A 14811-nucleotide genomic window follows, 5' to 3' on the forward strand; every position below is an offset into this window, starting at 1 on the left:
CGTAAATTGTCCTATATTGGGTTTGCTTTGTATTTAAACAGTATAAAACATTAACTTACCCATAATGACCTGATTCTCCTTTTAATGTGTTGCTTTTAAACTTCTGTGAACCGCAGCCAAGAGACGTCACAGTACTTGTCATCTGCAGTACAGATACAGCCCTGCAGTATAATAAGTTGTAAAGTACTTGTCATCTGCAGTACAGATACAGCCCTGCAGTACAATAAGGTGTAACGCACTTGTCATCTGCAGTACAGATACAGCCCTGCAGTACAATAAGGTGTACATTACTTGTCATCTGAAGTACAGATACAGCCCTGCAGTACAATAAGGTGTACAGTACTTGTCATCTGCAGTAAAGATACAGCCCTGCAGTACAATAATGTGTACAGTACTTATCATCTGCAGTACAGATACAGCCCTGCAGTACAATAAGGTGTACAGTAAATGACAGATTACACCGACAATCGACATCGAAGAAAAATGTTAGGTTAACGTAACAAATGTACAAATTCTTCAGATCTTTTAAATAAATTTTCTAAAAGGAAATCCCTGCAAAAAAATAGACTTGGACACTGTTTTAAATGTTGGTTTACTATAAATGCGGAAGTATTCGGAAATATTCTAATTTCTATCCGATTTTTCTGAAACTCAATTTCAACCTTTCTCCGAGGACTCTAAAGATGTCACGAGAACCCGGATTCTTGCTGGTCTTGCTGCTACTTCATAGACTCATCGGATAGAAATTAGAGTTTTATTAAGATTCATCTATTTTCAAACTCTGTGGTTTTCTTAACTCTGTGGTTGAGTGATGGTGTAAAATATACCCGCCTAGGGACTATTTACATCTACAGGGCTACAGGGCTACAGCTATTGATACAGGAATACAGGGCTACAGAGCTACAGGGATACAGGGCTACAGGGCTACAGGGCTACAGGGCTACAGGGCTACAGGGCTACAGGGCTACATAATTAGCAACAATCCGTAGTTTTAATAGTTTCAAGAGGATTGCCATGAAAAATAGCATAAAACTGCAAAAATTGCAAAAAAAAACTTTTTGCAATCTTTGCTTAAAAACGACAATATTTAAAACTTTATTGCAATTACTTTCAGGAAATTGGATAGAAATCTTAAAGGGGGTATAGGCTGAAAGCTAATCACTTTAGCTCTTAATCGTGACCCATGAGTTATATCTGATGTTCCTGTTCCCTTTAAGGACACAGAGAATGACGAAGACAATAGATTTACCTTCTTGAGTTTTCAAATGTCGTCGTCATCCAGACTTATTCGTGATTACGACTGATTTTGAACTACGTATATATGCTTGCCAGCCTTTCAGATTTTCATTTTACGGATAGAATATTTCTGGCGTTTCACAAATCAATATGCATTGCCTTACATAGAAAATAGCGAACAATCTCTTACAGTAAGGAAAATGTACATCGTTAATTTTAGAAATAGCTTTCTAAATTCTCTACTAAACATAATAAAGTTGGTTGAGTATCCCAATATCCAGTATCTTTATCTTATCTTTTACCTGCCTCCTTTAAATCATGTAAATACAAGCTATATATAAACGTAATTACATGTAAAATATGTTAAAATTTCTGAATATCCAAACCAAACCTTCGTAACCCAATGCACCCATGCTGATGATATGTATAACTAAGAACTTTTTAAAAAGTCAATTAAAAATGATAAATGTTTTTAAAAGTTTCTGTAGTTCCTTTAGTTCCTACAGTTCCTATAGTTCCTATAGTTCCTATAGTTCCTATAGTTCCTATAGTTCCAATAGTTCCAATAGTTCCTATAATAGTTTATAGTTCCTATAGTTCCTATAGTTCCTATAGTTCCTATAGTTCCAATAGTTCCAATAGTTCCTATAATAGTTTATAGTTCCTATAGTTCCTATAGTTCCTCTAATTCCGATAGTTCCAATAGTTTTTTAGTTCCTTTAGTTTCTATAGTTCCTATAGTTCCTCTAGTTCCTATAGTTCCAATAGTTTATATAGTTCCTATAGTTCCTATAGTTGACTAAGTTTGTGAGCATGATGTGAGGATTTGCTGAATCTTGGATAATTGGAGAAAACTTCTTAACGACTGACCGCGTGGCAAAGAGGAATATATCAGAGAATCCTGGATTTAGAATCACATTAATTGTTTTTTTTATCATAATCACAGAGAGAACTTCCACGAAGGCAATAATTTTTTAAAGAAAATCTAAAAAACAAGGTTTTTAAACTAGAGGACAAATTCCAGGAAACAGCAGAAAAATCGAAATTCCGGAAAAGATTTTGGAAAGTCTAACCTCATCCAGATCTGAACATAACATTTGAATACTTTTTTGGAGTTTGTTCATTCCAAGAAAAGTCTTTTCGTCTTCAAAGGAATTTATCTTTCCGTGTTTGTTATTTCAGAAATTAGTTTTCGCCCGAAAGTTGTAAATATGCATTGTGAATGCCCCAGAATTACCCATAACATATGACCACTTGGAAAATAGAAAGAATAGAGTCAAAATTGAGAGAGAGAAGTTTTGTATTTTTTCTCTCTCGCAAAAAAGATATATGGAAAAAAGGAAAGTTTGTGTTCGAAGACGTAAAGGATATTTAAAACAGTTCGAAAAGTTCTACTGACTTTATTCAGTGTAAAATTAATTCTTAATCTTAGCTCTAAATTTGTAGAATTGTAAAGGAATTAAGTCTTTGTTACAATTTTCAAATTTTCTTTTCCCTTTATCTTTGCAGTCTGATGGTAAAAACTTTTGACATTTCAAACTCAGACGTTATGATCTTGACAGATGTAATAGTTTGAAATAGATAAGGGCTACGGCATTGGGTTGCAAAGATATAGAGATGATAAAATCAGAGCTTGTGGTAAAAACTCATTTATTCTGTTTTTAGATTTAATAAAAACAGAACAAAATTTATATTTGATGTTCTCTCAGTAAAAACTTTGATAAACTCAAAATATTCCAAAATAAATCCAATTCTATCTGAATACTGGAAAATGTTAGATATTATTCTATTTTCCTAGTCTCTTTAAAGGGACTAAGCGCCTCTTTAAATGGACTAAGAGCCTCTTTAAAGGGACTATAAGCACCTCTTTAAAGGGACTAAGCGCCTTTTTAAAGGGACTAAGCGACTCTTTAAAGGGACTAAGCACCTCTGTAAAGGGACTAAGCGCCTCTTTAAAGGGACTAAGCGCCTCTTTAAAGGGACTATAAGCACCTCTTAAAAGGGACTAAGCATAATTTTAAGTGACCCTCTATGCAAAGGTGGCACTGTCCGATTTACAATGGTACCTTTGAATGCTTTGTCTGATTAAGCATGAATTAGATATCAATGTTTTTGTTTCTTTAAAATGTTTATTTTCATTTGTGGTTTCTCTTCGAAAGTGACCTCGCATTTCTTGTTTCTAAAACAACAATGGAGAAACTCACAGAAATAAATACTTTTCGAGTCAGAATAACGAAGGTATCTTCCACATTTTTGATCAGATTAAGGTTGTAAGGGTATCATTGTAGATTAGGGTATCGTTGTAGATTGGGCATTGCCATCTTTTCAAGGAGGGTTACTTGAACTCACGCTTACTGTCCCTCTAAGGACTNGGATTTCTTTGCAAACTTAAAGAGACTGCAGTAGTCGTAATTTCAAGCAATTATTAATTTAAAGAGTGTCCTGTCCGATTCACAAGCTTTGTCTGATCAACAATGAATGAGATATCCAAGTTTAATATATTTTGCTGCAGAGTAGGAAATGATCAGAACTAATCACTTTAAGTTTAGAAAAAGGAAGATATCTTTCACATTTGAACACACGTTGTAAATGGAGCATGCAACTTTAAACTGGAGGGTCACTTGAATTTAGAATTACATTTCTCCTTTTAGAGTTTTTTTTTTTCTTTTAAAACTTTCTAAGATGAAATTTATTGAATAAGAGTGGAGAAGTATAATTATGCTGGTAGGTACGATGCACAAAGGTTTTAAAAGGCAAAGCAGGGGGTTGCGAAACTTTGAATTATTCACTAAATAATTAAAGTATTCACATAAATGTTTTCACCAAACCTTCCTAATTAAGGGGGGGGGGGGGGGTGAGTTTGTGTGGATAAAAAGAGAAGAATAAATTATGTTAGTGCACCATTATAGAAGTCTGCAGTAGAATACTATACTAGAATATTATTCAACAATCTACATATTTGAAATAAAATAGTATTTTATACAATTTCACCAGTTTTCATACACAGTACGCAGTACACAGTACACAGTACATTTCTAATTTCTATATTAATACAATATATGTTTTATTCCTTTACAATTCTAGCTAAAGAGTGCTCGACGTTGCCTAGGTTTATATTATTGTTTAAAGACATACATGGTTTCCCAAAAAAACATGGGAATTCAGTGACGAATTTGATATCGTCTTTGTTATGAATTAGCATTGTACTACATAATTTCAAAAGCTATAAATTATTATGTCTGCTAGAGTTTATTTTATGAAAAGGGTGTGTCTATAATGTCTCCGCAATATGACCAGTGAAGACGGACAAGTTGACTCTGTTTGTATACTGCAATTTTCATGTTTTACTAAGTACAACTGTATGCAGTCAAAACATAAACAAACAAAATGTGAACATTGTAGACGAAATTCTTATAGATTACAGCTTTCTCAGTAGGTATCACTATACTAAATCAAAGAATTATTTAAAAAGACAATATCAAATTCGTCACTGAATTCCTATGTTTTTGGGACACCCTGTAGTTACCCGTGCTTGGTACCAAATCATGATTTCCCCTCGGAATTAAAAACAATCCAATTTTGTTAGCCTTATAGATTCCCCTAAAAAGCAGCCAATTTGGTTCAGCTATTTGTCCAGCTATTTGTCCAGCTATTTGTCCAGCTATTTGTCCAGCTATTTGTCCAGCTATTTGTGCAGCTATGCTTACATATAATTAATATGTGAGCGAAGAAATTTGATATATAGATATCTAATATAGTTTTCTAATCCTTATTATTCGATTTTACTTTTTAGATTCTTAAACAGCAAGTTTATTTTCTTTTATTATCTACATTGTTTATTCTTATACGCTATCAACAAATTTTAGTTTTTATATAAAGTAGATACATTTTGATTTGTAGTCTTAATTTTAAATTGGTATTCAATTTTTTTCTTATTTTATTTTTGCAGCTCTTTTGAATCAAATGATTCAAGGACAATATTTTTGACGTTCATTTAAACCTTGTTAAAATTTTATAATAGTTTGTTATAAATAATTCTCGTCCTAATTATTTACCTGAAAAAAAACGTTATATCAAATACATATTTTATCGTTCTTGTATTGCAAATTGTATTCTATATTATTCAACAAAATTTCTAATGAGACAGATAACGTATAGAAATCTAAAAAAAAAGCTGTAAGAATTTTATTGTTTTCAGTTACTGTTGCAGCCATATTATTAAAATCTAGTCTATACTTACAAAATGTCCGACACAAATCTGGAAAATTTAAAAGTGCAAACACGATCCACATACAGGGTTATTCACTGCGTGTAAGACTTTAGAATTTATTCAGTCTTTTTTCTTGCATGCTTGGTCCCTTCAGTAGTAAACTTGTTTCTCTCTTTCGGTGGTAGGCGATTGTAGCAATACAATGAAGACGACTTTTGATTTAAGTTTTAATTGTTAACAAGCTTTTTTCGAATAACAAGTTTACAAGCAGTTAAAGAGAACCTTTTTTTCTTTACAGTTTCTCTTTGATTTCATGCAATTTAAAAGCATGCATGATATAAATCAAAATTAAAATCGAAACTCGTCTTCATTATATTAATAAAATCGCCTAACACCGTAGTAAAGTCATTTAATATATTAATTAAAGATAATATACAAGGCAGAAGACCAAATTAAACTTTCAGAAGGTCATATTTAATGTGTTTTTGGTCGTTATTATAGTCTCATTCTCTGTGGGTAACCCTGTGCCAAGTTCACAAAGATCCAGACTGCTAAGAAAAATTGCATCAATTTCAAGAAATTTGTCGACTTTGAAGTGTCGCAACGCCTTAACCTTTCATTTTGCCTTTCGAACTCAGTAATACAATTTTTGAATAAAAGTACTTCTTGTTGCAACTCAGCTTTATTTTTTGAGAAGTAGTTGGCTAAATTCTCATCGATTTTTGCGTAAGAGCTTTCAACCTTTAGATCCATGTGAGTATCACCACCATATTCAATTATTCACCAAGTTAAACCAAAACAAAAATCAATATTCAAGACTATTCCAACCAACCATTAAAATACTCACTTTTTCAGAAGGTTTAACGTTTGCTTTTGTTCCTCTATTTTTCGAACCCGTTCCGAAGATTCTGCTTTCATTTATACAAGTAAATTGAACACAATACGTTATTGGCAAACCAGGATGTATTGTAAGTGTGCCAATGAGGCAAGAACTGTTTTCATTAAAAATCTCATCAAACTATCGTTTAATTAAACCAAGGACCAGCAGTCCAAAATATTTTGATAAATAAAGCTAGTTCTTTAGCCTAAATACAGTTATAAAGCAAATTAAACAAATAGAAAAATATTTCTTATTTCTGTTTCGTCCTTTATGTTGAGCTATACGTTTTAAATGTTAAAGAATAGAAGTCCTACAACAGTGAGAACCAGAAAACAATGGAAGAGAAAGACGACATAATTACAATACTTTAGTGTATCTCATGTTGTTTACAAAGCAGCTACTTTTACCAGACACTTATTAAATCACGTATTCAGTGCAATCGGTCCGCTTACACTAAAAAATTGTTAAACTCATGTTTATTGGACTTTTTTGATCTGAAAGTCGTCTTCCTATTTCAGAGTTTTCTGGTTATCACTGTAGTTCTTTTTCTTTTACGGATTTTATTTAAAGGAAAGCTTCTTTTTGAAAATCAATAAACTCTTATTTAAGAGAGAAGGTTCAAAAGTTTGTTTTAATAAATAGCATATATCAGTAAACGCAGCTGGCTTCCATGCTCCACAATTAGCATGATGTGATATTTTTTCATTATCAATTTTCTAAGGCTTTTTAAATATGCAAATATAGTGGTTTATATTTCAAATGGTTTTAAATTACGCACCTGTCGACGTCGTCTGACAGTTCTAATCCTCGACGTTACTTTATATGTAAAAAAATCTTTTAAAAAAAGTTAAAATTTTAAAAACTAAAGTGATATGGAAAGAACTGAAAGGGACGGGAATCAATCCATCTCTCAGTCTAGGACTGGGCAGTTTTTTCCCCCTAGTCGCTCCGTTCCGTTTTTTCCCCTAGCCACTCCGTTTCGTTTTTTTCCCCCAGCCGCTCCGTTTCGTTTTTTTATTTTCACTAACGGCTCCGTTTCGGTTTTTTCAACCGTAAATTTGTTTCTCCAAAAACGGCTGTTACCGTTTGTTAACGATTTAAACTTTCGTTACCGGACTCTTCTGTTAATATTTAAAAACCTCCATTTCTTTAACGGAACTTTGCCTAGCACTATCTCTTTCCCTTTCTATCCATCATACAGTGAAATCCTTAATAACGAATACATCGGAATAATTTATCAAATGTCGTCTAGACAATTTTTCAATGACAGTTATACTATATTAGGTAAATTTTAGTATTTGCGAAAATAATTAAATAGCCATGAATATGCGGGAACAGTTTTAAAGAGTTCCATATAATCATTTAATTAAAAAACTAAATAGCTGCAACATTCCATTATCAGAAAGTGAATAATACGACATTTGGTGAATTCTTTCGATGTATTCGTTATTAAGGGGTTTCTATGTAGGTATTTCCTCCTAATTTACCTGGATAAAATGTATAAACATTTCTAGGTCTTGAATCTGTGTTTGTAGCTGGGATACAAGCTGACTCTTCATCCTAAATCAATATAATTAAAGGGATTGTTTCCTTATTTGAAAATTAAACAGAGGTACCATTTATACCATCTATATATAATCTCTGTTTGTCTGTTCGATCATAACTCATGAACCCCTTGACTGATTTGCCTCAAACTTTTACTGTAAAACTCGAGAACCACGGAAATGTTCTAAGCATGGTTTTGAAATTCTAAGTTATCTGAGTTTTCTTTTATAGTGAAAAATGGCTAAAATCGTAATTTACGACAAAGAGCGGGTGAACGGCAACGCCATGGGTTCTCCACTTAGTCTTTGATAATGGTGCTTGTCTCAGTCTTGCCACAAACTCTTATTTTCTTATCTCTATATCTTTACAACCTGATGGTGTTGACCTTTGATATTTCAAACTTAGAGTATATGATTTAACAAAATTCACAGTTTGAAATATAAAAGGTCTCCAACATTGGGGTACAAAAATATAGGGATTAGAAAATCTTAGTTTGTAGGAAAAACTATTTTTTTTTATAAAATAATAGATCTAAATGCAAGATTAACCTATTATCTAAAAACTCCATTTACGGCAACAAAAAATATCATTCTGCATTCAAAGGAAAAAGTGCAAAATCTCTATAATAGGGTTTTTATATGAAAAATTGAGGATACCGACTCCCTGCATGCAGCTGTATATTTAGAATCATTTCAAGATTTAAAAGTTAATTCTTCCAGAACATTTATTTTTTAACAACTGTCAAGCATTATTCCTTGAAATGTCACACTTATGGAAAATAAATCCAAAATGATTTCCCTCCAGTTTGAGTTTTAGGAATTATTTTTACGGAAACAAACTTTAACGACGACATTTAGAGCAATACTGATTTTTATTTCGTAGTTTGTATTATGAAATAAAAACACTTGTGGTTTAATATTCATACAACTTAACTGTGCATAAACTACTGCAATTAACGACGACTTTTAGAGCAATACTGATTTTATTTCGTAGTTTGTATTATGAAATAAAAACACTTATGGTTTAATATTCATACGACTTAACTGTGCATAAACTACTGCAATTACCACCTCCCCCTGTATTTTAATGAATAATAAATATTATATACCATTAACTTAATGTGCATTTTATAGTTTATACCATAGGAGTTCATGGTTTAAAGAAAAGAAATTCCATTTTGTATAGAGAGAAAGGGACTGTTAATGTGGAGAAAAATCGATTATCGAGAGAAAGGGGGCGGGTGGAAATAAACTACCCACAAACTTGTATCCGCCTCATAATATAATATATTCAATATACATGTCGTCTTCCTTCACAATTTCAAGATTTCTGACTGTATAATTACTTTACTTTCCTATAAAAGCATTTTAGTCTCCAAATTTGTCCAGATTTTTATCTTTAGTGGAGAAACGATCAAAAACAGCGGAATCATTTTCGTCATCGCTTTTCTTTTGGTGAGAAATATCACCAAGGATGGTTTATTATAGTTAGCAATCATGCTATATTTGAAAATATTTACAGAGATTTATGGGATTTGACCGTAAACAACTAGTTTACTCAATATTTTATGTGGAATTATTTAGACGACATTGCGATCAATTGAACGGGAAATGTCGTCTCTTTAGCCATGGTCGGTAAAAATCCTCATATGACGTAACCATAGAGAATAGAATATATATTAGAGGGGAATTTACTAGAAAAAGTGCAAAACGGCCATTTTGTTGTACTGTTTCCATACTGCAGGTGTACTTCACATATTTATGCTATATAACCTTTTGGGGGCCCTGGAATATCATTTTAAAGAAAATCTAAAATTAATGTTAAAAGAAAACCAAATTATGAAATAGACTGGTTTCATAATTGACCAATGATCATTTCACATAGACTCTATGCCTTTCACTTTACAAACGATGATTTTCTGTTATAACTATAAATCAAATGATTTTTTTTATTCACCTATAATTCATTATAAAGTTTATTTAACAGCTTTAAATATTCAAAATTAAAATGAATAGTCTAGGGAACATACTGTATTAATGTACTCTACTGCATATTATTTGTGAACATTTACATGATTTGTACACTTTGAACTCCCTTTCAGGCTGAAAGGGACTGAAAAAATTCATACCGAGAGATTCTTTAAATTCCCCTCTAATATATATTCTATTCTCTATGGACGTAACTGAGTATTGGCGGAAGTTGAAGTGACAAGTGAGAGGGGGGAGAGTATTTTCTCCACTTGTCAGCTGCAGAAAGAGGAGAAAATCCTGCTCCCCCTCCTACCCGCAACGTATAAATTTCTTAGAAAAACATTTTACGAAAATTAAATTTATGTTTGAAAAAATGCAATAAACAAAAAAGAAGAGAATAATATTGTGAATTGTTATTGTAGTCTATAGTTAAACGTTGCTGTACTTTCAAGTAATCTTGGCCGTTCAAAGAGGATTATTTCTGATTTTCAACATTGCACTTAAAATATTTTCCTCCCATTGTTTCTGCAGGCAAAATGGGCAAGTCACTTTGTAGAGAAGCCACAATTGAAAATAATTAATTTTAAAAGATTAACATGCATATCTCATTCATTCTTGATCAGACAAAGCTGTTAATGGTATCGTTGTGATTCAGACATGCTAATTTATAAATTTTGAACACTTTCCTTTTATAGGGCTACTTGAAATTACATTGACAATCCCTTCCAAGGTTTAGGAAAAGTGCCAAAAGTTAAATTAATTGGAATCTCTAACTTCCAAGTTCTTATTTACTTCCCAATATACAAGTTAAATACTATTTCCTTCTTCATTTTACAACAAAAGTTAATCTAGAGATGGAACAAGAAAAGGGGAGATCAAAAAAACTTTCACATTTTTTTAAACAATCTAAAATATCCATTTTTTAAAATTTAAACATAAGAATTTATCTTGGCTTAATTAAACCTAGCTGAAAACATTTAAAAGATTTGTTTCTGAAAAAAAATTATTCGTTGGAATTATATTAATTATTGTTTTTCACGTTGAGAAATGTTGGAGAATTCTAGAATATATCTTATTAATTAGTTTTTTTTAATTGAGTTCTTTCTTTGTTATATTTCAAAGAGAATACACTGCAACCTATTTCTGTAGTACAATTTTATACACACCTTTTTTGATATAAAAATATAATTATAAAAGATATAATTTTTTTATATTTTTTTGTTTGTTTCATGTTTCTTACAATACCGTAGTCAACGTTTATATCAATAGAATGAAGACGACGTTTCTATTAAAGTTTTGATTTCTATACAAGCTTTTTACAAATTACAAGTTTACAAGTAACGAAGAGAAGCTTTTAATCGGCAGCTTCTTTTTGTTTTTACGATTGAAAGAAATAGGTTAGTGTAAAATATAGGGCCTAAATTGTGGGGAGGGGGAAACCGCGGGCGACTCACCCCCCCCCCCCACGCCAACTTTAGGATCAGATTCTTTCTTTCAATATATCAATTATAAGCTAATACTGGGATTCTTAGCTCAAATTATTTAAGAGTTTATTTAATAATTTGCTGGGGGAAAAAAATGATAGAATAATTAGTTTTGAAGAAGAAAAAATGCTCATAACACTTATCTATGTAAGCTATCAAACTCAAGCTAGACAGACTATGTTTGATTTTTATGTTTAATTTAGTAAAATTAGACAAGAAAAGTTTTACTATCTTACAAAAAGATATTGATAAAAAATCAACGTTTAAATCACATTATTTTCGACAGTACTAACTACTAACCTTAGAGGATTAACAAACTGACAAAGTTTTGAGTCAACTTCGGCTTTTAATTCATCTTCGGAGAGACGGGCAATATCGGATACCTAAACATAGTAAATAGTATGTACATAATACATATACTGAAGTAGTAAAATAAGATATATAGTAGACATAAGATATAAGGTAATAGATTGTAGATAGAATTAGAAGATTATAGTAGATAGTAGATAGTAGATAGTAGGTAGTACATAGTAGATAGAAGTTAGTAGAAAGTAGGTAGTAGATTGTAGATAGTAGATATAATTAGATAATTAATAGATAGATAAAAAAGCCTAGTTTGTATAATGTAATAAGAATATAATATAAAAAAGGAGAATATGAAGACGACATCATAGCACTTTCTCCACCGGCACTAAAATGCTGGGTTCAGTAGCTCAATAACAGGTATCAGAAAAAAAGTTGGTGCAGAATTAGACAAATGGACAGCCCTTCACAAAGTTTGAGTGAGATAACTTGAACAAAATGGCTCATGTCATTATAATGGTAGTTTTTGAAGGTGCTACAATGCAAATAGTTTTACTATTAACTTCTAAAATCACTTATTAAATGAAAGGGGTCTGTTTACACTGTTCATTGGACTATTCTAACTTGAGTCTGAATGTCGTCTTGCTATTCCAGAATTTTCTGGTTCTTGTAGAAGATTGTAAGAATTAGTAAAAACCATGGTTGTATGTAAGGTTGGTTACTCTCAATGCGCTAGAATGTACGGAAAATGTCGTCTTCAAAGATAAATAGTTTAAAACTTCAAATGACGTCACTGATTATAGAGGCGAGAGTGACGTCATATGAGGTTTGTATCTATCTATCTTAGGAGACGACATTTTCCGTACATTGGAGCGCATTGAGAGTAACCAACCTTATATACAACCTTATATACAACCTTATATAAAACCTCATATACAACCTAATATACAACCTTATATACAACCTTATATACAACCTTGTATACAACCTTATATACAACCTTACATACAACCTTATATACAACCTTATATACAACCTTATATACAACCTTATATACAACCTTAGTAAAAAATAAACTTACATCTATATTTAATCTTTCCTTGAGTTGTTCCAACACTACAGATTGTCTTTGTAGAACTAGGGAGGAAGGAAGGGTGGCTTCTCCAGCCTATAAATAAAACATTTTTAAACATTTTAATCACAATCAAAATAATCGACTTATTTCTTAACGGCCCATTATGCGTTAACTCTCTTTAAAAGTAACATGAAAATATATATATAATATCTATAAAACAATCCTTAAAGGATTTTAGTCTTACCCAAATTTTCTAATCCCAATTATTTGGGGCCCTGATGGTGTACAATGAACATCTTTGATTAAATAATAGTTTGAAATATCTAAGATCTAAAACGACTTTCAATTGCAAAAATCAAGGGATTAGAAAATCATAGTGAGTGGCAAAGACTCAATTCCTTTTACATTATGTTGGCAATTCCTTTACAATAAAATTAAATCTAATAAACCTCTTTCAAATGAATTTATTTTGTCCTTCTGATTTACAAAAAATCTGTCTTAATGTAAACCCCACACCTCATAATGGTCAAAAAAACGTTGTTCGTTCAACAAACGTAAAATGAAAGACATTACAAACATGCATTTTTAATTTTTCTTTTAGATTAAATATTTGATTATGACCGATATATCTCCTGTAAATTTATTTATTTCTGTAAATTTTTTTATTTATTCAAATATCTATAAAAAACAATGCAGCCACAAATTTGAACTTGTTTTTTTATCTAATAGAAAAGCAGAAAAATTTATCTTACTAGGCTTTTAGGGCGCTTCGCGACCATCTTCTATTTAAATTGTGAACATGCTCTTTTTGTTTACATTTTGAAACAAAGCAGAACATTTTTTTTAATTCGCGGATTTTCAAGAATTTAATTTTTTTTACAAAATTAAAAACCTTCATAACACTTTTTTTTTTAAATTTTATCATTCGTAAATCTTCCCTGTGGTCACGTGATGTCCCACAAAAAATTTGGGCCCGATCGGTTAAATTTATTTATTTCTGTAAATTTTTTTATTTATTCAAATATCTATAAAAAACAATGCAGCCACAAATTTGAACTTGTCTTTTTATCTAATAGAAAAGCAGAGAAATTTATCTTACTAGGCTTTTAGGCGCTTCGCGACCATCTTCTATTTAAATTGTGAACATGTTCTTTTTGTTTACATATTGAAACAAAGAAGAATTTTTTTTTTTATTCGCGGATTTTCAACAATTTAATTTTGTTTACAAAATTAAAATCCTTTATAACACTTTTTTTATAAATTTTATCATTCGTAAAATCTTCCCTGTGGTCACGTGATGTCCCACAAAAAATTTGGGCCCGATCGGTTCAGCCGTTTTGACGTTTATTGGATACAAACAAACAAACAGACACCAAGACAAACAAACAGACAGACAAGCCAAATTTATATATAGATTGTGGTCGTGACTAAAATAACTTTTAATGTCGTAATTATGATAAAATTTGGAGAAATTTTCAATCATGGAGCGGAATTAATCTGTTGCAGTACGGCGATAGGGCCGAGCCGGTACAAATTCTTTAGCGCAATCCCCATTCCTGACTAACCAAGATTGTATGCTTGTACAACATTTTATAAAAAATACCTGGTAGGCATAACTTTCTAGTTCTTCTAGTTTAACTTTCAAGGTTGATATTGCATCTGCCTCAATCCGCCGTTGGTCTTCTAGTATCCGCCCCTGATCTGTTCTGCTCCGCCTTTCTTCACTCTGAGAACTTTCTTTCTCCGGTTCCTGGGATTTTTAAAATGAAGATGATAATGAAAATTCGAATAATTATACTATTAAAAATATAATAATAATAGTTTTAAATATTGATTATGAAAGTAGTATAGATCAATATGGCGCCCAATATGGCGCCCAATATGGCGCCCAATATGGCGCCCAATAAAGCACACGCACTTCAGAAGACTCTCCGGGCCGGACTAAGAAACCTTTAAATTCTCCTCTTACAAGCCTATAAAGTTGACTAAGGAATTATTTAATACTGTCAACTCCATTTATACAGGCAAACAATTTATGGACTACAATATACAATTAAAGGAATAGTGGATGAATATATAAGACTGCTGTAGACTATAGGGGACTATAT

At 31.6% G+C, this 14811-nt stretch overlaps 1 protein-coding gene across 1 annotated transcript in view; it reads right to left on the minus strand.

Moving 5' to 3' along the window:
* The window catches only part of LOC111716306 (RUN domain-containing protein 1), a gene marked incomplete at both ends in the record, with an annotated part of 26824 nt that extends 12362 nt beyond the window's left edge, over positions 1–14462 (minus strand). Inside the window, 7 exons of the mRNA XM_023491745.1 lie at positions 60–161; positions 6294–6354; positions 6489–6531; positions 7814–7886; positions 11626–11708; positions 12710–12796; positions 14307–14462. Coding sequence (XP_023347513.1) covers positions 60–161; positions 6294–6354; positions 6489–6531; positions 7814–7886; positions 11626–11708; positions 12710–12796; positions 14307–14462 — 605 coding nt within the window. The remainder of the gene's footprint in view (positions 1–59; positions 162–6293; positions 6355–6488; positions 6532–7813; positions 7887–11625; positions 11709–12709; positions 12797–14306) is intronic.
* Positions 14463–14811: the final 349 nt, after the last annotated feature.

Source organism: Eurytemora carolleeae, unplaced genomic scaffold, assembly GCF_000591075.1.
Source record: "Eurytemora carolleeae unplaced genomic scaffold, Eaff_2.0 scaffold1961, whole genome shotgun sequence".
Lineage (NCBI taxonomy): Eukaryota > Metazoa > Arthropoda > Copepoda > Calanoida > Temoridae > Eurytemora > Eurytemora carolleeae.